Source organism: Morus notabilis, unplaced genomic scaffold (assembly GCF_000414095.1).
Source record: "Morus notabilis unplaced genomic scaffold, ASM41409v2 Scaffold485, whole genome shotgun sequence".
In the NCBI taxonomy this organism is placed as follows: domain Eukaryota; kingdom Viridiplantae; phylum Streptophyta; class Magnoliopsida; order Rosales; family Moraceae; genus Morus; species Morus notabilis.
Window position 1 is genome coordinate 460,901 of NW_010364290.1, and position 27,049 is coordinate 487,949.

Below are 27,049 nucleotides of genomic sequence, written 5' to 3' on the forward strand. Positions count from 1 at the left end.
TGTGTCTCAAATAATGTTTAAATAATCATATATGTCACACCATTAAATAAACTCAAGTATTAAAGAATAAAAAAAAAACTCAAAGCTTTTTAGTGACATGGTCATTAAATGAAGTCAAATACTAAGGCATGAAAAAAGCATTTCAAAATATTTTTTATTGACGTGGTATAATGTAGTCAATTAGACACTGTTTATAACACTAAAATTAGACAAATGATTTGATTCCATACTCTGTTACTAGGGTTTTTTTTTTTTGAAGGTACTAGGGATGTTTTTAAACTATTTTAATTTTAGTCTGATTTTTTTGCATGAATATAACATATGTTTATGATTTCATCTAACTTCATAAATTGCACTATTTGGTGTGATTGATTTTGATAGGTGTCTTATTATTTATTTCCAAAATAAAAATGGAAATAAAGCATGAAATAAATGACTCAAGGGGATGCGTCTACAGCGTTATGACGACTAAAATCTAGCATTTTAAAAAAGGTTGAGTAATTTTTCTATCATTTCTCTTTTAATTAATCATTAGAAAATTTTCATTTTCATACCATGTGTTATATTGAATTAAAATATGCATTTAATATCATGTATTTTTTTTATAATTTTATGTGGGTATCTTGACATTTAAAAAAAAAATTAATACTTTTAATCTGATTTTTGGGATGTGCAATGTTTAAAATACCTTTTTAATTAGTTAACCATAAATACACGGTACTAAACTCATATTTTCATATAACACAAGTATCAAAATTTAAACTCATATTTTAATATGTCACAGGTATCAAAATGAAATTGTTAGGGGAGTTGACTTCTGAAAATTCATGCAACTTCCATATGGGAAGAATTGAAGCAGAATGCAGTGTATAATGCTGAAAAACAATTACTTTGGTTGAAAATTGAAAGCTTACAAGTCTATCCAAATTCCAAAGCCTATTCTATTGACAGATGGATTTAGACTTAGCCCCCATTATTCATTTACTGTAAGGCTCCGTTTGGTTGGTCAAAAGGATGAAGAGTAGAAAAGATAAAGAGAAGTAGAAGAATAAAGAGCGTAAAGAATGGAGAGTATTATATTAATTATTCATGTTGCTTGATTAGATGGAGGACGAGTTAGAAAGAATAAATAGTCATTATTTTTTTAATTATTATATTATCTATTTTATTATTTTTAATAATTTATTTTGAAAGGTAGAAAAGTAATTTTATTTAATTTGAGTAGATTAATTAAATCTTTTTATTGATAGAAGGATCTAAAATATTAGGTTTAAAGAGACTCTCTCCCTCCATATCTCTTCTCCTTTCTCTTCTCATTCTTACTAAACAAGGAATTCACCGTCTCCCTCCCTCCATCTCTCCCTCAAACCAAACATACCCTAAACTGTATATCATTTTCACTTAACTTTTTTTGTTTTAATCAGCCATCGTAGATCATCCCCTATTGTCTACACGGCTGCTAAACATATGTCCATAATCCTAAGGAATTAATACCCACGAAGAAAAAGGGCACTTGGAATCAATAATTAAAAGAAATGCAATCTACAAAGAATAAAAACCATGGTTTTCTTCAGTTGGGAAATTTTTTTCTTTAGAAAAAAGGGACAAAAAGGTTTTGGGAACAACTATTGACCAAGTGCACAGATTTTGCACTACCTGATGGAATTATTCACTTTGATTTAAAAAAGTAAAAGCCATTTGAAATCTGCACATACAAATAAACACAAACAAATCAACTTCCACTACCAAACTGCTCCTGAATGTCATTAAAGGATATGGTGGCAGAACCTCTCCTTTTGGCCTTCTGTTGAGATGGATGCTCCTTCCACCCTGTCATGTAAATAACCTACAAAACCACGAGAAAACAATGATGGAAATGTTCCACCTTAGTTTAGTGCTCGGCTCATACAAGCAAACATCATATTTCTGTAAAGATATTATTTTGAAGGAGCTCCATTACACCCACCTGGAAAGTGGCTGGTATTGTACCATCTTCTGCACCGAACATCGAATCATAGATAGCTGCAGTTGCCAGGGATGTTTCTCTTTTTAGGATCTGATTTAATCCATGAACCCATCAGTTTTTTAATTCAACTTTTTCAAATGGTACTACTAGCCCATGTTTTGGCTAAAAGAAGATAAAACTCATAGTAATTGGAGGACTAGCAAGTGATATCTCAAATATATGAATTCAACCTTGTTTCTTTGTAGAAGAGCATTAGTTTCACCCATTGCACGCAGATGTTCTATTAGCTCCAAAGCTACAACAACCAGAGAAGTACATTAAGAATTTAGACGACAAAATAACAAAAAGGTGGTTGACAATTTGAAGTCCCTTCTCCACACCTCCACCTCTTGAAATAAGACAGCAAGAATGTATGTTCTACTCACGCGACAAGTTGAACGAAAAAGCATTTACCTGACAAATACATATATATTTGAGCTAGTACATATATGAGTGAATCCCAGAGATACGGAACGCTTACCACTTTGATATTTAACCACATATTCGTCAACATCAACACCTGGAAGGGTAAAGCCTGCCCTGGTCAAAAGGTTTCCTGCATCTCGCACCTTGACAAAAATAACAATATACTGGAATCAATAGCCAAACACCAAGTATTAACAACATGCCAAAGTAGTCGAAACGAGTATGTGTTCCCGTCGCTCAAATGAGAAAAATGGGAAATATAAGTTTACCCAAGTTACAGAACACAATATAACTGCAACCATAAAGATGACCCAAATAATGAAAAGGAATAACAAGCTGTGTAAGTACCTGTGCCAAAGGTGATACTCGCGGGCTGATGCCCCCTTCACGCTCCATTTGTGCTACTGTGCAAGCAATTCTCAGCTCCCTAGCCACAGAGATAAGCAAATCTAGAAATCAAATAAGGCACTTCATGCATTTGTGCTAATTTAAACATTACAGAAACAGGTAAGTGATCAATTAAGTAGTAAAGAATGCACAACTTTAAGGTTTCTCCACCAAGAATAGCTGCTAAAAACAGGCCATCAGGCTTCAATGCCAATCTACTCTGTAAAATATAAACATACGTTATGGACGTTGCCATTGATCATTTATTTTGCGTCCAAGATTTAAAATGCATTCGCAACACATGTTGCCTTCCCTAGAGCCTAGACTTGAGGCATCCAATCTTAAAATTTAAAACTGATTTCAATACCTGAAATCATAACATTTAAAAAGAAAAAGAAAGAAAAAAAGGTTTGATACCTGTATCATTGCTCCAGGGAGATCATTAGTCCAATGGAGGCCCAAGCAACTTATTATCAGATCTAGAGAACTTTTTAACACATAAAATTAGAGGATTTACAAAGAAAATCAACACTCCCTCAAAGGAATGCATTTCACAGAAACAAGCAATAAAAAATTCCAAACCTACCTTTCTTTAACAGGCAAAAATTCCTCATCACCAACAACAAAGGAGGTTTCGATCCCTTTATCCCTTCTATCAATCTCAGCATCTTTACACACTTTTAACATGTCATATGATGTATCCATCATAATAAGCTTCTCGATGCCTCCTATAGCAACAAAAAACATCTGGATCATTGTGTGTATTATAGAAGATAATTCTCCTTAAACAAGTTAACTCAGATTTTTAATTATTGAATACAGAAGAACTGTGTAAAGGTAATTTTCGCACCACGACCACGTAACAAACGCCTGATGGGTTCTACTGAACCCCCTAGGCATAATGCAGTAGGAAATGACTTTCTGCAGTCCTGCAAAAGGTAAACACATCGATCTAAGACCTTCTCCAATGCAAATGTTAATACTAATGCTTTATCTGGCAAAAAAAGAAGTGAAAAGTAGCATATTCGATATGCTTTTATTTTGTGCTTTAATGGATAATACTATTCTAAATTGTATATCTATTTTTTGTCATAAATTTTAAACTTCGAAATTTGTTAGACCATCTCCAACGTGGATGTCATATTTAGCACCAAAAGTGAGAAAGCAGCATATCTGAAATACTATTTATTTTGTGCCCCAATGCATAATGCTATTTCAAATGCAATACTAATTTTTGTCATAATTATTAAGCTTTGAAACATGTAAAATTACACTTTTAATTTTCAAATAATTTGAAAAAGAAAATGTTGTAATGATTAAGTGAAAAGATCAATACATCAATAAATAGTGCTCGAATGCCAAAATTTAGCATTTCCTATCCTTGATGCTATGTCAAATTTAACACAAGACGACATTGTGTTAAAATAGGGCATTGGGACACTAATTTGGCACTCCAATTGAGATACTCAAAGAGGAAAATTTTTAATTTTTGAAATAATTTGAAAATGACTGTAATGTAATTACGAAGTGAAAAATTAAATAGACCAATCGATAAACAACCAAATGCCAAATTTCGCACTCAGTATAGCATTGCATTAGAGACGACTCCAAAAGCCAAAAGCGAAGCTTTACACTACCTCTAGACGATCTAATACATTCTCAGCCACAGCATCCACAAAGGAGTCTTTTGGACGCATCAACCAGGCGGCTCGGTCACGCTGTCATTACTAAGCCATCAATCTTAGACAACTAATATGCAATTTCAACCAAAATTCCAGTTTGCAAAACACCAAAGATTTATACGAAAGAAGAATGTCGTTAAACGGACCAAAAAGAGAAGCTTCGCGAGACTCTGAAAGAGAGGGGGATTTTTAAACCTGTTTGCGTTTGAGATGGCGGTCGAAGATCTTCACCCTGGAGCTCTGGAGACCATCGCCGTTATCGGTACAAAAGGACTTGGACAGTGAAATAGAGCTCGGCGATTGTATTCTTCTCCTCCATAGTTTCTGAAAGAAAGTGGAGGCTCTCATTTTCCCTCGGTTTCTCGGGAGGAAAATGACTTGGTTCTTGTTTGTTTGGGCGAGAAAGTTAGAAACTGGATATAGAAAGAAGAATGAGGAAGGGAAGAATTTAAGGATACAATTATTTAACTAAAAAATTATGAATTAAGAGAAAAAGTAAAAATTTTGGCTCGTTTATTTGGTGAATTTAAATTTTTAATTTGAGTTGAGATGTGACATTTTTTTATAGATTTTTATTGTAATAAAAAAATTAAATGTGACATTGTCCCATTCGGTTTACTAATTTGAGTTTTTAATTTGAGTTGAGATATGATGTTTAATAAGAGTTTTTTATCATAATAAAAAAATTAGATGTGATTTTTTTTAAAAATTTTTTAATATAGTAAAATTTAAATTCTAAATTCGAATAGAAAAGAATAGAGCGCAATAAAACGAAGGAGGCCCAATGATCTATACAATTTTACAAGGTATTTGTGAAGATTGCCTATTGTGTTTCGCGGGTTGGGTCAATTATTGAGTTGGCTGGCCTGGGATTTGGTTTTTTCAGCTCACTGGATCGTATTTCGCAGCTCTGCTCGTCTGTGAGATTCTGATATTTGCCGCTAGGTGATGCAAAAAACGGTATATGAAATTTGTTACTAGTTAAGTTTGCAGTTGTATATTTACCAAAAAGAAAAAAAAAAACTTTGATCAAAGCGATATGTCGTTTGAGTTTGAAGTTGCAGTTCATCATTTGTAGGAAGTTTTTATTTTATTTTTTTTAATTTTCCCTTACAAGTGATATAAAAATAAATAATTATTAATCAAAAATAATGAGTAAAAATCTTAACTCATTCATTTTAAGAGCATTTATCTCCTTTCACAAAAATAAAAATATCTAAGAGCACTCTAATGTAGTGTTATAATTAATGAGCCAGTGATAAATTTAATATTTCAATATAAAAAACACTTTCTAATATAATGTTATTTGTTGTGTTAACATTAAAATATATTATAATATTACATAAGAAATAATAATATTTTAATTATAATATAATTAAAAATCACAACTATATTATATTATATTATAATATATAATCATTATTATATTATATTAAATAAATATATTATATAACCATAACGTGTGTAATACACTATAATAGATAATAATATTAGAATTATAAAATTATATTAATATTTAATTATTATATTATTATTAATATAATAAATATAATTATATCAATATAATATAATATATAATATAATTATAAAATAATAATTATAATATCATATTATAATTATATTATAATTTTAATATCATATTATTAAAATACTTATAATAATATTATAATAACATGTTATCTCATAAAATAATAATATTATAATTATTAATATAATTATGATATTATTTGTTACAATATTACTATTACATTTTATTATTATTATATTATATTATATTATATTACGAGTTTGAATTTTAAACTGAAAGATTGTAAATTTTAAATTTTATTAGGGGTATTATAGGTATTATGAAAATTTTATTAATTGTACTATGTTAATTCTTGCATAATCTAAAAGCTAAAGTTATTTTTGGACTGTTTTTTATTTTAGCTATAAATTCTTCAAAAATTCTTTAAAAAACACTTTTAAAAATATTTATTAAACACTAAAATCAACTTTTGCTATATGGTGAAGTTGATTTTAAGAGCAAAAAATAATACCAAACGCAACCATAATCCTATAAGGTTAAAAGTTAGGTGTTGTGTCAAGACATAAAATTATATTAGTATCATATCATTTGCTATTCTATTCATTTTTTTATAATTATTCTATTCTTAATTGTAATTAACGTTTTTTATTCTCATTAGCTGCCATTGGCAGAAAATTGCTAGCTGTGCCTTAATATATATATATATACACGTACATACATAAATATGCACACACGATTATAATCAATGAGAAAATACGCCATCAATTCATCGGGCTATTAATCTTCTGAACGTTGTTTCTTCTTTGCTATAAATGCTTATTCACTATTAACAAAAAAAAATGCTTATTCACCAAAAAGAAAGATATGGCCAAGTTTTTTATCTGTCAGATATATATAAAATCATATAAAAGTTAAAAAGTATGTAGATTTAGCAGTTAAAAAAATCTGACATATCAGTATGCTAGGCGTACTAAAAAATCTCCTAAAGAAAAAAGTTATAAATGTTGTATTGTCTACTCAAAAGTCATAGTGCCTTACTTTTACCGGACATTCTCAGGTACACGCTAACATATTAGTATGCTAGGTTTTTTATCTATTAAATCTGTATAAAATCACGTAAAAATTAAAAAGTATGCAGATCTAACAGTTAGAAAAACTTAATTTACTGATACGCTAGGCGTACTTGAGAATCTCCCTACTTTTACTAGTTGAACTCCACGTGGTGAGTAATCTGTGTATTAAGTTTTGATTAGTGTGTTATTATTTTAATTAATTTATTTAATAATAAAGTTTTTAGTTAGTTAGTTAATTAGTTAATACACAATTAACACAAACATCTTTATAAGTATTGTCATCAAAATAATAATGATTACATAGGAAACAATTAAATAAATACACATATGAAAAAATATATTTCAACGAGAACACTGAAAAAAAAAATAATTTGAAAGAAGTACATTAAAAATTGATTACTGCAAAACGAAAATATAAAAGGAAGAAAAAACATACATGGTACATATGAAATAAATTATAATGTTAATTAGAATAAAGTAAGGAAAAAATCGCATTTTAAAATCATCTTAAAAGTGCTTTTAACTTTTATGAATTGTTTTAGGACAAGTCACCTCCAAAATACTTGTTAAAAAATAGTTTATGAAAAACTTTTTTATTTATTTTTTTACTTTTTATTTGTGAATAATAAATTAAAATTTTCATCTATATCTTTGTTTACATTTTTATAACAATAAAAACTTTTGATTTATTTACTAAATATGTTCAAAAACTCTTCTAAAATAAAAAAGTTATTTTCATGTATTGTCTGAGATTAATTAAAGAGTCTCAACTTATGCATCTATTTTTCTATTCCTCAGAAGTAAAATAACAACTCTTCCAAACGGATACTACGTATAGATAGATTATATAAAGAATCGTAAAGATTATGCTGTGTGTCTAAGTCATAAAAAATTGGTTTTGTTGTCTAAGTCATGATTACGCTGTGTGTTTGTTAAAATGTATGTCATCACAAATGCCTCATTCATTTCACCGATTTGAGTTTTTAATTTTAAGTTTTTATAGTAAAAAGTTCTCATAAAATGTCACATGTAACTTTTTTTGTTACAGTAAAAAACTATAAAAAAATATCATATTTTAACTCAAATTTAAAACTTTAATCTCCGAAGTGAACAAAGTTTTAGAAACTTTTGTGAAACACAAGTACACAGCGCGTTAATGTATGAAGTTATATGATATCATAACATCCAAAACAAAATACGGTTGAAAAAGCAATTTTTCAGCTGAGGACCACGGTGATCAATATATCCTATTTCCTCGTCAAGGCTTAAAACTGAAATTCTAATATACCATTCTTCGACCACGCATCAAAAGTAGGGCAAAAGAAATATATTTGATCATGAATTAACCTGTTGTGATGATATAATAAAGGAAAGCAACACTTCCTTAATGGGAATTTGTACTAAATTTTGGCTTTAATTTGTGCTTACGAGTCCGCCAGCTCACATGTATATCCAGTCCATTTATAAGGTGTTAAAATAATATGAATATACTATAATAGCATGTGAATCGCACCGTTATAACTTATGTTATATTCGAAGTTGTAATGCTTTAATTTTCAACAAATTTGCTTATTATTTAATATAGTTGTTGACTATGAAATTTCGCCGGCAACTAAAAACCTTTGGTAGAAACGGATCAAAGCAAAAAGAAAATGAGAAGAAAGTAACTTATATACAAGAAAGATGGAAAGAAGAAAATACGAGTATTATTGATTATCTTTTAAATACAGACTCAGATTTCTCACAAACTCTCAAGAAGATTCTAACTGAATGACTAATAGAATATTTATTTTAAGGATTGTATTGAATTATGATTCTTAATTATTGAGGTTAAAGTATTATGGGTTTGAGCCTGAGGGCTGAGGCTGTGGCATTAAGACTGAGTTATTGAGGTCGGCTTAAGGTATTAAACTTAAAGCATTGAGCTCGAGGTATTAAGGGCTTGTTCTTAGAGTTTAACTTGAGTATAATTCTTGAGTTATAATTTGAGTTGAAGTTATAATTTGAGTTTGTGTTTGGTTGTGTACATTTGAGTTATGGTTTGAGATAAGAATCTTTTTGAGTTTATGTTTGAGTGAGTCAAAACTTGAATTTGTATTTAGACAGTATTTTAATAAAAACTCAATATTGATGGAAAATTTTAATAGGGTATATGGGTGGAGTTTTATTCGTCTTTTCGTTATCAACGCATAGAAAAAAAAATCATCTCAATCAGAATTAAAACGAAAAAGCTATAGTATTTTTAAGAATAGAAAAAACATTGTTCATTAATTTGAGTTCGAGTTTCTGAACTCGAGTTGAAAGGGAAACTTGAACTCGAGTTTTAGTCTCAAACTCGAGTTTGAACTCGAGTTCAAACTTAAAAGAACATAAACTCGAATAAAATTATAATTCGAGTTATCTTTTTTTGAGTTTTTCACTCAAAAGAATAAGTCCTGAGACGTAGGTATTGAGGTTAAAATATTGAGTTTAAGGTACCAAACTCAACCCGGAATTTGAGGTATCCCATAGAATGTAATTATTTACTTAAGAAGCTTTGGTGTAACAATAATGGCTCTAAATCTCTCCCTCTCTCTCTCTCTCTGTTTTTTTTTTCCTACCAACTCTCTTGTTATAAGTTGAGAAATGGCTCTAAATATCTTTTATTCTTTTTTTTTTTTTTTTTTTTTTTTTTTTGGGGCGAAGCACGAGAACGCGGCCCAATTATTTTTAGTATTTTATGCGGAAACAAGACACAACACAATGCATAGTTGGCCGCCAAAGTAGAATGATATATAGAATATAAGATTATAAAGACATCAAAAGACAAGATGTTCTGATATTCTCCAAGACTTCTATTTACAGAACATCAAGCCCCGGGCGCCCCCCAATTTCAAGGTGCTTACCTATCCAAAAAAAAAAAAAAAAAGGCTGTAATTGCATATTCTAGAAAACCATAATCCCTCCTTGACTGGGATTTGTACATGTGAAAAGTCAAAAACGTGGTTCTTCTTGTAGTTATTATTAAATGAAATTCACAATCGTGTGTTAATTATTAACCATGTTAGATTTCACATCTAAAAAAAAATGAACTTGACTTTTTGAATTAGAAATCCTTCACGCTGTCTTTAATTTTATCCGTATTCGATCTGTCGAGGACTCCACCAAACAACCTTTTTCCTACCCACCTCCACGTTTTCTTCAGTCGAATATATATATATATATATTGCTTCGGCAATATCTCAACTTATTCTTCTCTACTTTTCAATCTGATACTGCCAAAGTATACGTGTGTGTGTGTATATATATATATATATATATATATATTATATTATATGTATGTATATATGTGTAGAATAAAGCCCCCATTTATAATCCGATATCTTTTCAAGTACTCCCCATTTCACTTTCAGTAATACGCCCGTCTCTCTCTCTCTGCCAAAGGAGATTCGTTTTGCAGGTAGGCATTCAAAAGTTTTTTTTTTCTTTCCAACTAAGGTCCTTTTGGTTCATAAACCAGTATTTTTTATGTTGGTATTTGAAATTTAAATTTTTTATATGAGAAAAACACTTAGCAGAATCAAAACCACAGATTTAACGAGCCATAAATGATTCTGAAGTATTCTTATAAGAGAGCTAGTTTAATTCTTAGTTTTCTGGCTTTCTGTTAATTGGTTTTTGTTTTTCAAATACGGGATTAATTCAAGTTATGATTTGAAAAATTAGCGTTGACTTGTGCTAATGATCGGTTCATATTTCGGCGGCTGATCATGTGGGGATTGTTCCTTTCTTTTGGACTCTGTTTGTTTCGACAGAAAAATAATTCCTGGAAATATTTTCCTGTTTTGGAATTGAGTTTAAGCCAAAAAAAAGAAGAATATTTTCGTTGGAGTTCTGTTAAGTTGCTTGTTTGACAGCAAAATTTGAGCAAAATCCCAGGTGGGCCATGAATTTCCAGTGCCACATGTCGAAATCTTGATCGTTTTTGGCAAAATATTTCCAATAAAGACAAGGGTGTACGCTATCTTCAATGATAAAATGCCGATGGCATACAAAATGATGAACCCGTTAGTTGGAATCATAATTCAACATGTTTTTATCTCATAAAAATTTGTGAAACAATGTTTCTTCTGCAGTACAATTTCTTCCTTTTTTTAAAAAAAAAAAAAAAAAAAAAAACTTTCTTGTGCTCAAATAATTTGCTTCTCTTGCATTAATATCACCGCTTTTCTATGTCGTTTCTTAGGCAAGATGGAAAATGACAGAGAAGCTGAAAACGAGTTCTCTTCTCATTTTTCTCTGCACAAGGTACATTCATTATTATTACTATTCATCTGATTTTTCGCATATTAATGAAATATCTATATATATTCCAATTGAGATATGTGCATTTCTTCCTCTATATTTCATTCAACTGATTATGTTAGTTACGGAATTTCTCTTAGTAACTCTTTTTTTTTGTTATCATTAATATAAATATATTAGGTTGATCCTGGAAAACCTGCTTCCCTGACTTGGCAACGGAAATTGGATTGTGCTGGAAAAGTACCTTCCGAGCTCTCTGTTACTTTCCAAGACGTAATGCATTTGGTATGTCAATGAAGTGTAAACATTATATATACACACATATTACTTCATTATAAATCTCGCATGTTCTGTGTTTTTCTTTTTTCTTTTTCCTCCTTTGTTTCCCTTTTCTGTAATAATCCAAATATATATGTTATAACTAGTGTTAATTTCTTGTTTATGTGATTCTCTGAAAGGCTCCAATGGGCTTTCGGTTGTGGAGACAATTCAAACAAGAAGCAGCTGAAGGGAAAGTAATAATTATCTCACTTCAACTCACTTTAAATTATGTATCCTTTCTTAATTTTGTGACTAAGAATTCTGCATTAAGTTCTATTTTCCACTACAACTCCTTGTGCTTCAAATTTTGCAGATAGTAATCGATGTTTTCAAGAAGCGGTTTGTCACAGGCAATCATAGCATTCCTTTAGGTGGTATTGGGTATGTACTTTATTTATTTGTTTATTTTTTCTGACATCAACTGTATTTTGTTGGTGAATTTCTGCCACATATAGATTATAGATATTTGCCATGCACATGAACCTTAGTGCAGGAAGCATTGGAAGAAGTTACAGGGGCGAGTTTCAGCGTTTCCAACTATTTCCTGTAACATGTGAAGATGTCCCAGTTCTTGCAAATCAGTTTTCCGTGAGCTCTTCTAAGTTGTTTTAAAGCTGAAATATATCCGGTCAGATGAAATATACATATATATATATATATATATACACACACACATATATATATACATATATATATATATATATATACACACACACATATATATATACATATATATATATATATATATAAATGATATACATCGTGAAAAAAAAGTTTCATAACACATCATAAAACAAGATAAATTGTCAAAGGGCAAAAGAAAGTATGACAAAATAGCCATTTCAATTCTAAAGAAAATTCAGATTTTTTTACATGTGTATTCATGATATGTATCTTTGCTACATTTTTTTTTTTTTTGGAAGAAAAGATTAAGTTAAAACCAATTTGACATAATTTTTTCCAAAACTTGATTTCCATTTGTTCACAGGTTTTTGTTTCACGGCCCAATGGTGAGAAACATTCAACTGTATTATGTGCCAAGAACCCAGAGCTAGCCAAGTGAGTCATAGTGTCCGTCACTTAATTAATTATTTTTGGTCTCTCTAAAAATAATTGTGTAAATTAAATCCATGAAGCATTGACAAAATTTAATTTTCTGAAATAAATCCAGAGAAGCTACAACTTCTGGCATTGGATCTTGGGATTGGAATTTGAATGCAGAAAAGTGTACATACGATGGGCTATTTCCAAGGGCTTGGACAACCTATGATGGTATTGGCCTTGATTCACAAAGTTAGCATCAACTTTTAATTGTTGGCAGTTTCTTATCCTTTGAGAGATTCTCAAATGCAGGTGAACCTGACCCGGAAATTGTCATTGTTTCGCGTCAAATTTCGCCATTTATTCCCCACAACTACAAAGATAGCAGTTTCCCGGCATCTGCTTTTACCTTCACGGTCGGATTAGACAAAACGTGACATAGAATTAGACATTTTTTTTAAATGGATATATTGGTTATATATTTTAATTATTGAGAGGGTGCACAGTTGTAATTTTTTCTATAAAACGGGATAACCACTAAAATTTTTGATATATTTTAAGGTTAAAAATCGAAATTCTAAAACTTGAGTGGCTCCGCATTGGCAACTTCATGTTTCCTTGTCCTAAGTGTTTGGTCTATGTATGTTTTCAGATAACAAATAAAGGAAGAACGTCTGCAGATGTCACCTTGCTGTTTACTTGGGCTGTAAGTAAACAAAAACGTTTTGTGGGACATGTTCCTTTGAATCTTGGTTTTGATTTTCCCATTTGCAATTTTGATGTTCCATGTTTTGATTCAAAAAAATTGAAGTCTAGGGCAAAATCAAGAACCTTGATTTTTATGTTCCATGTTTCTGACTGTACAGAATTCTGTTGGTGGGAGTTCTGGAGTTTCTGGTGGCCACTTCAACTCAACAATGAAGTAAGGGCTTGTTACTGGACTTTGTATAATTGAAGTATATAATTAAGTAGCTTTGTTCAAGTACAAATCAGAATCAATGTTTAAAAGACGATTAAAACTAAATCTTGATGCTGTTTTATCTTTTTTTAAGCTAAAAAGATTAAATATTTTTCAACAATGCTTAATTCCTACCAGGACAGAAGATGGGGTGCATGGAGTACTTTTACATCACAAGTAAGTTCTCTCTTGATGCAAGAAAGAATACTGATGTCCTTTTCTTCTCACTTGAAAGTTGGTGATAGGCAATCTGTTAACCTTAAACTGAAGGGAATTTATTTATGATTTTTCAGAACCGCAAATGGACACCCTCCAGTTACTTATGCCATTGCAGCAGAAGAAACTGCTGATGTCCATGTCTCCAAGTGTCCTTGCTTCTTAATATCCGGCGATTTCCAGGGTATCACAGCAGAAGATATGTGGCACCAAATCAAAAAAGTTAGCCCAACTCTCTTACATTAGCTTCATCCTTGTCACAATCTATATACTGAATTTCAACATAATTTTCATGTAGCTTCCCTGAACTTTTGACATAATGTTTATCATGGAAAGATTTTGTTGAAGGTGGGAAACTATAGGTTATTCACAGAATCATGATTAATATTCTTTAATTTTCTTTTAGTATGGATCGTTTGACCATATGGCGTGTGATGAGACTTCGAAGCCTTCAAAACCAGGGTCATCAATTGGAGCAGCCATAGCAGCCACTTTGACCATCCCCTCTGATTCTGTACGTACCGTCACATTCTCACTCGCATGGGACTGCCCAGAGTTGAGATTTGGCGGGAAAACTTATCATAGGTTGATAACCCAGTTGCTCTAAATACTTCTTCATTCTAAATGAAGAATCCAATTACTTGAGTATATAAAAATTGTACTAACAAGAAACTTGTGTCAAAATTGCAGGCGTTACACAAAATTTTATGGTTCTCGTGGAGATGCCGCGGCCAGGATTGCATGTGACGCCATCCTTGGTAGTGCTTATACTAACTTTATTACATTGGTTTCAGTATATATCATGTGATTTTATTGATTTAAATGAAGCCTAGGAAGCCAGGCTGACCTTTCGTTTTAAAAATGGTCAGTCAGAGAAGTTGAATAGAAAAAATTTGTTATTGTTTTGTTGTTAACTTCCAAAAGCTTGTTTTTCTGAGGCCTTGAGAGTGCTATATTTGTTTTTTTTTTAAAAAAACAAAAAAACAAAATCAGAGAGCTGCATTCTATTAACTAGAAAAAATTTATGATCTTTTGCTTTAACACAGAAAATGGCAAGTGGGAATCCCAGATAGACGCATGGCAAAGACCAATTCTTGAAGACAAAGCTCTTCCTGAATGGTAAGATTACATGAATCTCATAGAAAAGAAAGTGGATTGAGTGTTTGAAGGTTTCTGTTTAAACTGAGAAAGTTTTCTCCTCAGGTACCCAATCACTCTCTTCAATGAGCTCTATTATCTAAATGCGGGAGGGACGATCTGGACAGGTATATCTCAAGGAGTTTCAACTCCTGTTTTAAATGAATGAATCAATATCTGTTTAGTTCTATTTACTAATGGTCTACTTTTCTCTTTTGCAGATGGATTACCTGCATCACAAAGCTTGTCAACAGTAGGCAATTCAAAATTCGCTCTTCAAAGGTCCAGACAAAGTTTCAACGATGGCATTGATAATATTCCCCATCAAAATGACACAGCTGTTGAAATCCTTGAAAGGATGACGTCCGCACTTGAGCAAGTATATGCCCCGGCAGTGGCGAATTCCGCCATGGGAACAATTCTTCTCCAAGATGGAGAAGAAAACATTGGGCAATTTCTTTATCTTGAAGGACTGGAATACACCATGTGGAACACTTATGATGTCCATTTCTACTCATCCTTTGCGTTACTCATGCTGTTCCCAAAACTTGAGCTCAGCATCCAAAGAGACTTTGCAGCAGCAGTGTTGATGCATGATCCTAGCAAGAGGAAGCTCATGTGTGATGGCACAAGGGCCCCGAGAAACGTCCTTGGTGCCGTTCCTCACGACATAGGACTTAGTGACCCTTGGTTTGAAGTGAACGCTTACTGTCTGTACAACTCAGACAGTTGGAAAGACTTGAATTCCAAATTTGTTCTCCAAGTCTACAGGGACGTGGTTTTTACTGGTGATAAGAGTTTCGCAAAAGCAGTTTGGCCCTCGGTTTACCTGGCGATGGCTTTCATGGAACAATTTGACAAGGATGGAGATGGAATGATTGAGAATGAAGGGTTTCCTGATCAGACTTATGATACTTGGTCTGTCACCGGTGTGAGTGCTTACTGTGGTGGCCTTTGGGTGGCAGCTCTTCAGGCTGCTTCAGCCATGGCACAGATTACTGGTGACACTTCATCGGAAAATTACTTTTGGATCAGATATCAGAAGGCAAGAGCTGTGTATGACACCTTATGGAATGGTTCCTACTTCAATTATGACAATAGTGGTACCAAGTCAAGTGCATCTATTCAGTCTGATCAATTGGCTGGACAATGGTGAGTATGTATACCACTCATTACTTTTACAATCTTCGATAAAAGGTGAACATAAATAATTTGAAAATGATAAAAATAAACCCAAGTCTTATATCATTTAAATACATTAATAAACATAAACTTATAAGAACATTGGGTCAACCCACCAACAGATTGACTTTTTAAGATGAAACCCCAAGCCGAGAGTCTAAAGTCTATTATGTAGTATCAAAGATCAACAAGCTCAAAAAAAATGGCCCGATCTATCCAATACAACATTTTTGCTAGTCCATCCATTACAAGATTCATGACTCTAAAAGAGCATCTTCTTAGGAGCATGTAAAGGGTAAAGTAAATCTATGTCTCACATCATTCATGTATATAAACATGTTAGACCATTTAAGATGGAACCCCTTTCTCTCAGCAAGTCTAAAGTACATCATGATTGAGGACAAATTTTGGGACCCTTTTCATATCCGGTCACGTACTTTGTAGGTATGCCAAAGCATGCGGTCTTTCTCCAATTGTTGATGAAGAAAAAGAGAGGAGTGCACTAGAGAAAATTTACAATTTCAATGTACTAAAAGTGAAGAGTGGTTCACGTGGAGCAGTGAACGGAATGTCTCCCAATGGAAGACTTGATCAATCGGCTATGCAAGCAAAGGAGATATGGGCTGGAGTAACATATTCTCTTGCTGCCACAATGATTCAAGAGGGAATGCTTGATATGGCATTTCATACTGCATCTGGTGTTCATGAAGCAGCCTGGTCTCAACAAGGCCTCGGGTTAGTTTAGTTTTCCTTTTTTCAATTAAAAGTACTAGGATTTCTGCATGGTAGGTATTGTTAGAATATAAAACTATTGCTTGTCTACCTCTTAACAGTTTAAGCTTTTGAGAGAATCGACAAACTAACAGGCCACGCATACTTACTTAGAGAGCACATACTTAATGATAATGCATATTTTTTGTGTTTATATGTAAATTTCATAGAATTTGATTTTTTTTTTTTTAAATGATGACCAAGGAAAAAAGATGAGCACTAAATTATCAAAATCTGTACTTAGGAACAGTGCTAGAAACTCACTTTGTGATTTTCCTACACTCGTGTAATTGTTGTGTAACTTGGGTTTGGTTGCAGATATTCATTTCAGACTCCGGAAGCTTGGGGTGTTGATGACAAATACAGATCTCTTTGCTACATGCGTCCCTTGGCCATATGGGCCATGCAATGGGCCTTGACAAGGCCCAAGCTCTTAAAACCAGAGATAAAATGTGAAGCCATTGAAGATGATTTGTATGCTAGACAGCATGCAGCATTTTCTAGAGTTGCAAGCCTCTTGAAGCTGCCAAAGGAGGAACCTAAAGGCTTCTTTCAGGTTCTTTATGAACTTACCTGCAGGAGATTGGCACACTAATTCTTTTGGTGAATCCTATACTAAGACTTTTAGTTGAAGAAAAGGATAAATAACTACGATCAAAAGCTAAAATAAGTAAGTTAAAGGAATGATAAAGCGCCTGCCTTGGTGCAATTATTATGATCTAGTTCAATTATTAAAAGGTGATATATTATTTGTGTCTATTATTCATGTATTCTTAAAAATGTTACTAAACTCTCCATATGCAAAACCACCAATGCATTTATGTAAACTTGTAATTAAGTGCTATTAGATAGCCACACAACAACCAACCAAGCTTGGTAGTATGACATTGGCCTCAATCATGAATCTCTTACCTAAAACCTCAGACGCATTAATTTTTTGAGTGGCCTAGACCAGCCTCTTCACCACTTTGCAAAAGGAGATAGAAAGAAGGAAAAAAATCACTAAAAGATAATCATTTATCAAGAGAACATAAAGAGTATCACGCACACACTCTTTTTTACCCTCTACACCCTATTTCTAAACACACGTCTCACATAATTTTAAAATTGTTAAATTTACTTTTTACACACTCCTATTATTCCAATAGTACCTCAAACTATTTTCATATGATTATTAATTCTTTATCATTTCATTTTTCTTTTCACACCCACTATTTATTTTATTTTTTATTTTAATATTATCATTTATATATTTCTATTTTTTTTATTTGAAGCTTTAGGCATGACGCCTTTTTTACCTAGGAAGAAATTTTATTAAAATTTTATTTTAGAAAACACAAAGGACACTCAAAAATGTAAAATAGAAAGTAATATAATTCAAGAAATAAAAAATAAAATAAAAATACAGCAATAAAATTATTATATTATTGAGGTACGATTAAATATACAAATGGAAAAGGAATGAAAAATAAATAAACGAGCATAATAAACATAAAAAAGAACAAAATTGAAAAAAAAATCAATTTTACTTTATAAGAAACGAAAAAGTAAATAAAACAAAATGATTTTCCTTTCAAAAATGAAATAATTAGAAAAATTTAAAACATTAACAGAAAACAAAGGAAAGAAGAGGCAAAAAAAAAAAAAAAAAAAAACAATCACCGTAGAACAAATAGTAAAAAAAATTTAACATACCTCTATGTAATTTTTTTTTGAATAATGATTGAATGGTAAAAATTAAAGTTTTATCATAGATTTCAAAACAACAATTGTTTGTAATTTGAGAATATGACATCTGGGCTGTGTGAAGGGAAAAAAAATAAAATATCATTATTTTTATAATAAAATTTAATTATGTAATTAAGTCTATTATAATCGTTCTTTTTGTCATTTTACACGAGTCTTTTTAATAAGAAATTATAATTAAAATGAGGGTATGGAAAGTAAAGAGGAGTGTGTGAATATAACCGCAAAAATTTATTGTAGGTTACAAAATGCTAATGTATTAAATTAACGAATGCTCTTTTAACGTGAAATTTTCCATCATTTTGGTTTAGATTGACCCAATCACACTATTCTTATTCCCTAAGAACATCTCCAACGCAATGCTATAATTGATGTGCCAATTGTAAATTTAGCATTTGAGTGCAAAAGACATTTTTCAATGCAATGCTATTTATTGTGCTAAATTTCTCATAAGCTATACTTTGTGGTAAATTTCTCACTAAGTGTAGCATACGAGAAATTTAACATTTACTTACTATCGGTTGAAATGTTTACTTTTTCATGTAATCATTGCAACTTTTATGTTTTCTAATTATTTTAAATATATAAATTTACTTTTAAAACTTTCTAAGTTTAATAATTATGTAAAAAAGTAGATTTAACATTTTAAATATTATTATGTATTGAAATAAAAATAAAAATAACATACTATATATATTTTTTTATGGAAAATATACGATTGACATTAGTATTTATATTAGAGATAGTCTAATACTTTTTATGATTGGCACTAATTCCATCTCCTAACGTTTTGTTTATTTTATTAAGCACTAAGGACGTTGTATTATTGTACTTTGTCCTCGATTCAAGGCCATCAAATTAGGGATCTTCAATTTAACCGCCAAACCAAGTGCATCAAGGAAGCTAGCCGATGAGAAAATTATTTTATTAAAGCACTAAATTCCTCACATTATTGTTAACGGACACTTTACCCACCATTCCAAAACTTTAGCAAACTAGAGACGTTCAATTTAACCGGCAAACCAGGCAGCACCAAGGAAGTTAACCAGAGGTACAATGCCACATCAGCTCGCCTAGAACCAAACACGAAACGACACCGTTTGGAGCAAAGAGAACGACAACGTGTAGAGTGTAGGTTGATAACTTTCGATTCATTTCACTTAGAATTCAAATTTTAACATAATAAAATAAATTTTAAAAATAATTATATTTAACTTTCTATTACAATAAAAAAAATTTATATAAAATTATATCTAAAATTAAATTAAAAATTTAAATTAGTAAACTAAACCGGGTTTACGGAGAGAGGGTCGTGGACAAGTGGAGGAGTGCAGGGAGTATTAGACTGACGTACAGTGTAGAGAGTATTTTACTGGACTGGAGTGGAGGAGTACCAGTGGCACCACCACAACAAAGTTGAGAAGATAGATATTAAGATGAATCGTCTGACTCAAACTGACTTGAGTGAGTGAGTAGTAAGTGCACTCTTTTCGTGTGATCTTGTTCTCTCCTTGTTCATCTTCGTGTTCGTTAATTTGGCTTTTCATTCCAACACAAGCTGATATATAGAGATAGAGAGAGACTCACCGACACAAGCGTTTTCCACACCTCTCAACTACTGCTGCTACTCTCATTTCTAACCACTAATTTTAGACCCACCAAAAAAAAAAAAAAAAAAACCAAAGTTAAAAGCTGTTAACTTCGGCTTATTCACACCGTAATAAAGCAAAGCTTGGTTTTTCTCTTCGGTATGTTCTTTCTCTTTCGCTAAACTGTCGTGTTTGTCGTACTTTTTCTCTTTAATTACTTTGCTTTTGTTTATTTGTGTTCTTTCAATTTGCGCATAATCAGAGTTTTTGTGGTCGTCGCAATCTAGGAAACATGATTTTGATATGGGTTTTGTTTCTTTCTGTTGTTGTTTTTTTTTTTTTTTTTTTTTTTTTTTTTTTTTTTTTTTCTTTTGGGGACCTTGCTTTTGCTTGGAGTTTTAACTATTCTTTCCTTCTATATCTCTGTGTTCACTATAAGTTCAGCCAAATTTTGGAAGTGTGTAAAAAATAGAAATGATTAATTGGATGGTTCCTCTTCAATGTATGTGTGTAGGCAGACACAGATATTACTAATAATTCCTCACGAGTAAATGGAGAATGTTTTCTTGTTCGTGAATGTGGATGTTTTCCCTTGTCTATGCTGAGAAAATACACTTTGAATCTCATTACTCAATATCTAAGCTTCCTCTTCAGTATTTCAAATTAGGTGAGTGAGACTAGTAGAAATGTTAATTGGCTAGTTCGTTTTGCAGGTCCGAGTTGAGAATTTGAGTTGAAAAGTAGATTTATGGGAGAAAAATTTGTAGCACAAACAATTGAATTTAAATTTTTGTGAGAGAAAATACCAAGGCAAAAAGTTTGAGTTGTGATTTGAATTGCAAAACGAACAAGGCCTAGTGTTTTTTTTTTTTTTTTTTTTTTTTTTTTTGAGTAAAAACATTAGTTGGGGTTCAGTTGGAACCTGTAAATTTTGTTATCTTTCACTTCATTAGTAGCTAGCTAAAGCCTTTGGTTATTACTACAGTTGTTTTGTTGTTTTTCTCTTATGATGTAAGTTACTTCTTTGCATACAGATTGGCCTACTAAATATTTGGTGGAGTTGAAAAAAAATTGGAAATTTGACCATGTTGAAGCAATCTCCTAGCAGAAACCAGAGGCCAAAAGGGTTCAAGGTTAAGCATGTTCTTCAGATATGTGTGTTGCTTGCAATTTGCATCTGGTTGCTCTACCAAGTGAAGCACTCGAATGATAAGAAGGCCGAGTATGAAGATAGCTCCTCGGAGATATCTCGAAAAATTCAGAACGGTCGTGATGAGATCATAACGCTTGGGAGGAGGGACCTCCGTCCCCTGGTCAAGGACACTTCATTTGATGCCAAAAAGCGTGAGGGGAAGGAAGAAGATTCTGAAGATGGGCCGGGCGGTGGAGATGATCAGATAGATGGGCATGATCAAGAGAGAGCTGAAGAGGAGGAAGCTGAGGGTGTGGAAGATTTGATTGATGAAGAAGATAGGGAGAGGGATGAGGGAAGTGAAGAAGAAGACAAGGGAATTGATTTTGAGGATGTGAACGTGTTGGAGGATCAACCCCAGGATGAAGAAGAAGGTAAAACTCATATCCGAGGGGCTAGAGAGGAACATCACAAAGATGATGATGCTTCTGGCTCTGTGATGCGGAATACAGAATCCATTGTTGGGAGCTTGAGAAAAGTTCAGGAAAAAGAAACCGAGAGTGAAAACGATTTTGAAGTGGGGAAAGAAACCGAAAAAAATCATACCGAAGATTTCGTAGTTGGTATGAAAGATTCAGAGACAAAAATGCATTACAATTTCAGAGCTCAAAGTTACGGTTCTGAAAACGATTTTGCTTCTTCCCGTTTAGACAATGCCATTTATTCGACTTTGTTAGTCAAGGCTGAGGCGAACGAGCAGTCAAAAGTGGAGAACAATTCAGCAATGTTGCTTGCCAAAGGCCCTACTTCTCTCAATGGAACCAGCAAGTTGAGAGAGTTGATTCATGATCTAAATCCAACTTCTAATGAAAGAGAGGCATACTTGCAAAGGCATTCGTATTCGACTCTTTCCGTGGTTGATAATTTCGATGCAGCCCAAAAAGGAAAGGAAGTGCTTGATGGTCCTCACTCCATTCCATCACAAGGAACTTTGCAATTTGATGGAACTGATAAAAGCACTGATGAGAATGCAGTTTCCAGTGGAGAATCTAAAAACCAATGGGGGGTTGCAATTGCGTAGTGGAGAGAAAAGCACTGAGATACTGACAACAGATGAGAATTTAGGTGCTGTTGAAGAAGGAGAAGAAGAAAACTCAGTTGATTCTTCGGATTTTCACGCTCTATCAAGAAGATAGAGAGGATAATTCTTCTCTAGTGGATGGTTTATAAGATTTAGGAAGCGGGAAATTGGAGCAAACAACATTGATGCAGTTTCCTGGTGGTTTCTTCTTGTATATGTTTGGTCTCATAATTCAAATAGGCCCTTGATATCCAAGTTAGAAAAAAGATTAGGACTTTTTTGTTTCTACTTCATTAAGTGTTTGATAAATTTAGAGGTATCAGTTGGTTCCTATTGAATTGGTCTCTTACTCTCCCTTGAGGATCGAACTATTATAATAGTAATGAAAATGATCAACAAGTGCGTCAAAAAAAAAAAAAAAAAATGATCAACAACACTTGATGCAAAGTTGAGAGCCTTGTCCCCACATGGAACAAGTCCTTTAGCTACTTTTGTTTGGTCATGACGCACCACTTCTAGTTCTGTTATGGTCATTTCATCCAAAACGCACCAACATAACTCCGCGATATAAATTAATAAGGAAAACAAGCACCCGAAAACTTGGGCCATAAATATTAATATCCAACAAGAAATACTTTGTGAATATGAAGGAGATATACAATACCTCCAGAATTTTGTACTTGAGTTAAAATATAACAAAATTTTTAAAATATTACAAAAATAGCAAAAATAACATAATAATTTTACATTTTGTATTTTATAATGATGTATTCATTATTTTAATGATAACAAATTTTGTTATTCTTATAATATTTTAAAATTTTGCTATATTTAAACTCTTCTATTTAACAACAACAAAAAAAAAAATTTAGAACTTATGGTAAATAACATATTTACAAAACTAAATTAAGTAAATAACAGATTTTAAAATATTTGAAATAAATAGCAGTAAAAAAAAATTTTACCAAGTAAATTTTTTATTTACGATTAGTAAAAAGACATTTTACCACTTAAATTTTTTATTTACGACTCGTGAAAAGATTTTTTAACATGTAAATTTTTAACTTACTATTATTTACTTTAAATAATTTTAAAATCTACTATATACTTCAATTATTTACAATAAATTTGTGGTTTACCATAATTTTGTGGAGACCTATTATTTATACCATTTTAAATAATTAAGTGCTATTATAATTTTTTATTTCTTCTTTAATAACTGAATAATAATTATTTATTTTTAAATAAAATGATATAAATAATATTTTTTAATTTTTTACCGTATGATATTTCGGATTTGTTCTCATTCTTCATTCTCCCTTTAAATTTTGGTAATGCGTGTAAAGAGCCCAGATGCTGAAGTAAATGCGAAGTTTGTATGCAGCAAAATGGACAAACGTGTTGAAAAGTCCATAAATATCTCTACATATAACTAGAGTGGGCCGGGCTTGCTGTAGCATTGCGGGCTTTCGTGCTGTCTTGCTTTTGTTCGGGGAAAGAAAGAAATACCGCTTAAAAAAGTGTATGGTTAGAATTCCTACTATTACTCTTGATTAAAAAAATATAAATACGGCTTTAAAATGTATGAATTAGAATTTTTACTATTATTTTTTATTAATAATTTTTTTAGTTAAATAACTATACTCCTAAAAGAATATTAATTAAAAATAAAGGATAAAACTCATACTCATGCACTCTTAAAGTAAATGCTACAATTTTCTTCTCTTTTTTTTTTGGTTTTGTGTAGACTTTTTTTAGAATTAATTGCATATATGTGTATTATGTAGGAGTTGAAAAAATAAAATGTCAACAACTTGTAATATTTACATATAAGTCTGTAACATAATCCGTGATGACATTGTTATCATTTATTAACTACCCATAACTATCTACACAAAAAGAATATATTTGAAATAATATTATCTCAATAACCATAAAATGGACATATTAAGAATATTATTAAATAAAAGATAAATTCTAAACAAGGAGTAAAAGTGATCATTTTTGTATAAATACTTATTTTTTTTATTTATTTCTTAAAATATTTTAAGTGGTTGCGTAAATAATTGAACCTATCATGAATCTGCTCGTCGAGCCAATCGTTATTTTAGAAGTGATTTGGAAAAATCACATTTTTTTTTTTTTTTGTCTATATACGAAATGACCTTCTTTAGTAAATCTTTTATTTACTATCTACTGACTAAAATAATTGGTAAGTATCATATTTACTAATTAAACATTATTATTGTCACTTCAATGGTATACATGATTAAAAACCAAAGTATATTCTAAAATACAAGGTAATTTTTTTATTATTTATTTTGGATTGCAAGATTCCAGTTCTAAACCTCGATATTGGGTAGATATTGATTTACTGCTAGGTTGATTCCACGTTTTTTAGAAACAGTAGTATAGTATTTTTTTTTTTTTTTTTTTTTGAAATGGGTATACTAAGCCTATATACAAACATTTTCCCGTACTCAAAATTCTCCACAAAAATACCTCAAAACCTAGCAGCACTCAGCTTAATTCTAGCTTGTGCATTGGACTGGATTTACGGAGGAGAACTAGGCAACTTATTCACTTTACAACCATACAAGTAATCTTATTACGAAACAAATAAAATAAAAATAAATACAAGTAATACATTGGATTTCTGCCCCTTTTTTTTTCCTTGGCCTTGCCTCCTTTACCCCCAACACAAATCTTTCACTTCAAATGGACAATTGCATCCAAAGATTATTGTGTTTGCAAAATTCAGGAAAAAGATCCTCACATTCTTCAATTTAATAAAGTTCCTTGTTCCTTTTACTAGCTTTTACGCAGATCAAACATCCTATATCTTTCTTAGCTACTTCACACAAAATCTGCTTAGCTGGTTCATTTCACTTGTTATTTGCATGTTCTTTTGACTATTTTCATCAAAAATCTTTCTTTCTTTATTTATTTTTTTCCATCTTGAGTCAAGCAGAATTCTCCCTTACCAATGTTGAATCAAACATCTTTTAATTCTCAAGCAAGGCATTTTCACAACAAGGTTGTATGATTGATTGATTTCATCTGTGTACATTATTATATACTCAGTTAAGAAGAATCCAAGAAAAGGGCATTTTTTTAATCGCAACAATTGTTGGTCATAAATAAGGGTACCACATATTTCGAAGATTACTACAAGTGAGGATAATTTTGTAAGTTATATTCTTGAATTAAATTTTAATTATTGTGTTATTGTTTTTATTTTTCTAACATAAAAATTATTCAACCAAGAGTATTAGGGAAAAGTTATTTATGAGAATAAAATTTGGAAGAAAAAGTGATAAAACAAATAAAATTAAAGAGAATAACAAGATGAATTAATAATATTAAATAAGATTAAATAAGGTGAGAGGAAAAAAAAAAAAGAAACGGGAGATTAAGGAAGCAAAAAAAAAAACGGAAGGAGACCCCAAAAAAATTGAAAGAAAGAAAAGCAAAAAAAAAAAAAAAAAAAAAAAACAAACAAAAATGAGTGATTAAAATAATAATAAGATTCAATTAGGGTAAGAAGAAAAGTAAAAATTTAAGCGAAAGAAAGAACAAAAAAAATACGAATGTATGGTTGTAATATATATATATATATATATGATTAAATAAAGAGTGAGGAAAAATATAAGGGACTAAAAAAGTTGTTAGAGTACGGTGACTCAAATTCTATTTGATCCGGTTTAAAAAACTCATAGTGTGACATATGTATGGAGCTTTAATTATGAAATTTTTTTGAGGGTTTGTGGTGATAGCAGATGGATCGGGCCACTAGAAAAGGGGTCTAAAATGATACTAAAATTAAATAAGGATAAGAAAAGGAAAACAAAAATTAGAGGCTAAAAAAGTAAATAAAAGAATATGGGGACCGAAAACAAGCAAGAATAAGAGAAGCAAAAAAAAAAATCTAAAAAAAATTTGGGACTAAACATTTCGTCCATCCCCTCTCACGGACCAAACATTTCGTCCCTATGGGGCGAAACGGCGGCAGTCTGGATCGGGGCTTTTATATATGGTAAGATATATATTCTGTGAAAAATAAAATTTAGATATTACTTTTAAAATAAGTAAGAAGGAGAAAGATTATAAAATAGTTGCTAATTAGAAATTAAGAATAGTAATTACTTAAAATAAGCTACTCTGTCTGGGAAAAAAAAATGCAGCATTTATAGAAATTTATTTAGGAGAATTTTATAATATATATGGTATAAAAATACTCCTATCGCCATAAGATAATTTCGTACCAATGTATCACTATATAACAATATCAAAATGAAAAAAAGTACAGAATTAATTCACTCTAGAATCCTACTATAAAAGCAACACATTATCAATAGGGTATTTTTTTGTAGCTTACAAAAAGATTCTCGATTGATTTTACGTTATTCTTTTAACAATTTGTATAAAAGCAAACAAATGTTTATAGGAGAATTTTGTTTCGTGATAGAATATGAAAAAAGATACTCATT

General features: G+C 31.3%; 3 protein-coding genes across 3 annotated transcripts; 2 read left to right on the forward strand and 1 right to left on the reverse strand.

The window, feature by feature from the left end:
- Positions 1-1,576: 1,576 nt before the first annotated feature.
- LOC21408201 (putative methyltransferase At1g22800, mitochondrial) lies at positions 1,577-4,908 on the reverse strand. Its single transcript, XM_024170881.1, has 11 exons — positions 4,696-4,908; positions 4,456-4,536; positions 3,669-3,747; positions 3,405-3,546; positions 3,236-3,305; positions 2,974-3,038; positions 2,780-2,858; positions 2,487-2,574; positions 2,197-2,261; positions 1,967-2,056; positions 1,577-1,846 (listed from the first exon to the last, which is right to left on the reverse strand). Exons 1-11 carry the CDS (start codon positions 4,846-4,848, stop codon positions 1,733-1,735), a joined length of 1,026 nt encoding a protein of 341 aa, XP_024026649.1. The 5' UTR covers positions 4,849-4,908; the 3' UTR covers positions 1,577-1,732.
- Positions 4,909-10,441: 5,533 nt separating this feature from the next.
- Positions 10,442-17,896, forward strand: LOC21408202 (non-lysosomal glucosylceramidase). Its single transcript, XM_024170836.1, has 20 exons — positions 10,442-10,540; positions 11,327-11,388; positions 11,566-11,670; positions 11,844-11,900; positions 12,020-12,087; positions 12,195-12,294; positions 12,695-12,765; positions 12,878-12,978; positions 13,060-13,163; positions 13,400-13,453; positions 13,614-13,669; positions 13,844-13,882; positions 13,999-14,143; positions 14,328-14,506; positions 14,612-14,679; positions 14,968-15,040; positions 15,125-15,186; positions 15,280-16,210; positions 16,685-16,975; positions 17,330-17,896. Exons 2-20 carry the CDS (start codon positions 11,332-11,334, stop codon positions 17,604-17,606), a joined length of 2,838 nt encoding a protein of 945 aa, XP_024026604.1. The 5' UTR covers positions 10,442-10,540; positions 11,327-11,331; the 3' UTR covers positions 17,607-17,896.
- A 2,251-nt stretch (positions 17,897-20,147) lies between these two features.
- LOC21408203 (protein Ycf2) lies at positions 20,148-22,975 on the forward strand. Its single transcript, XM_010106231.2, has 2 exons — positions 20,148-20,505; positions 21,381-22,975. The coding sequence occupies exon 2, from the start codon at positions 21,432-21,434 to the stop codon at positions 22,557-22,559; it is 1,128 nt and encodes a 375-aa protein (XP_010104533.1). The 5' UTR covers positions 20,148-20,505; positions 21,381-21,431; the 3' UTR covers positions 22,560-22,975.
- Positions 22,976-27,049: the final 4,074 nt, after the last annotated feature.

Bases quoted from the DNA above. Each gene is read 5' to 3' on its own strand.
- LOC21408202 (XM_024170836.1), top strand. From the start codon at position 11,332: ATGGAAAATGACAGAGAAGCTGAAAACGAGTTCTCTTCTCATTTTTCT. The intron at 14,507-14,611 runs GTTGATAACCCA...TCAAAATTGCAG, and splicing joins GGCGGGAAAACTTATCATAG to GCGTTACACAAAATTTTATG. The intron at 16,976-17,329 runs GTTAGTTTAGTT...GTTTGGTTGCAG, and splicing joins TGGTCTCAACAAGGCCTCGG to ATATTCATTTCAGACTCCGG.
- LOC21408203 (XM_010106231.2), top strand. From the start codon at position 21,432: ATGTTGAAGCAATCTCCTAGCAGAAACCAGAGGCCAAAAGGGTTCAAG.
- LOC21408201 (XM_024170881.1), bottom strand. From the start codon at position 4,848: ATGAGAGCCTCCACTTTCTTTCAGAAACTATGGAGGAGAAGAATACAA. The intron at 2,859-2,973 runs GTTGTGCATTCT...CTCTGTGGCTAG, and splicing joins CTTGGTGGAGAAACCTTAAA to GGAGCTGAGAATTGCTTGCA. The intron at 2,057-2,196 runs GTTGAATTCATA...GGATTAAATCAG, and splicing joins CTCTTCTACAAAGAAACAAG to ATCCTAAAAAGAGAAACATC.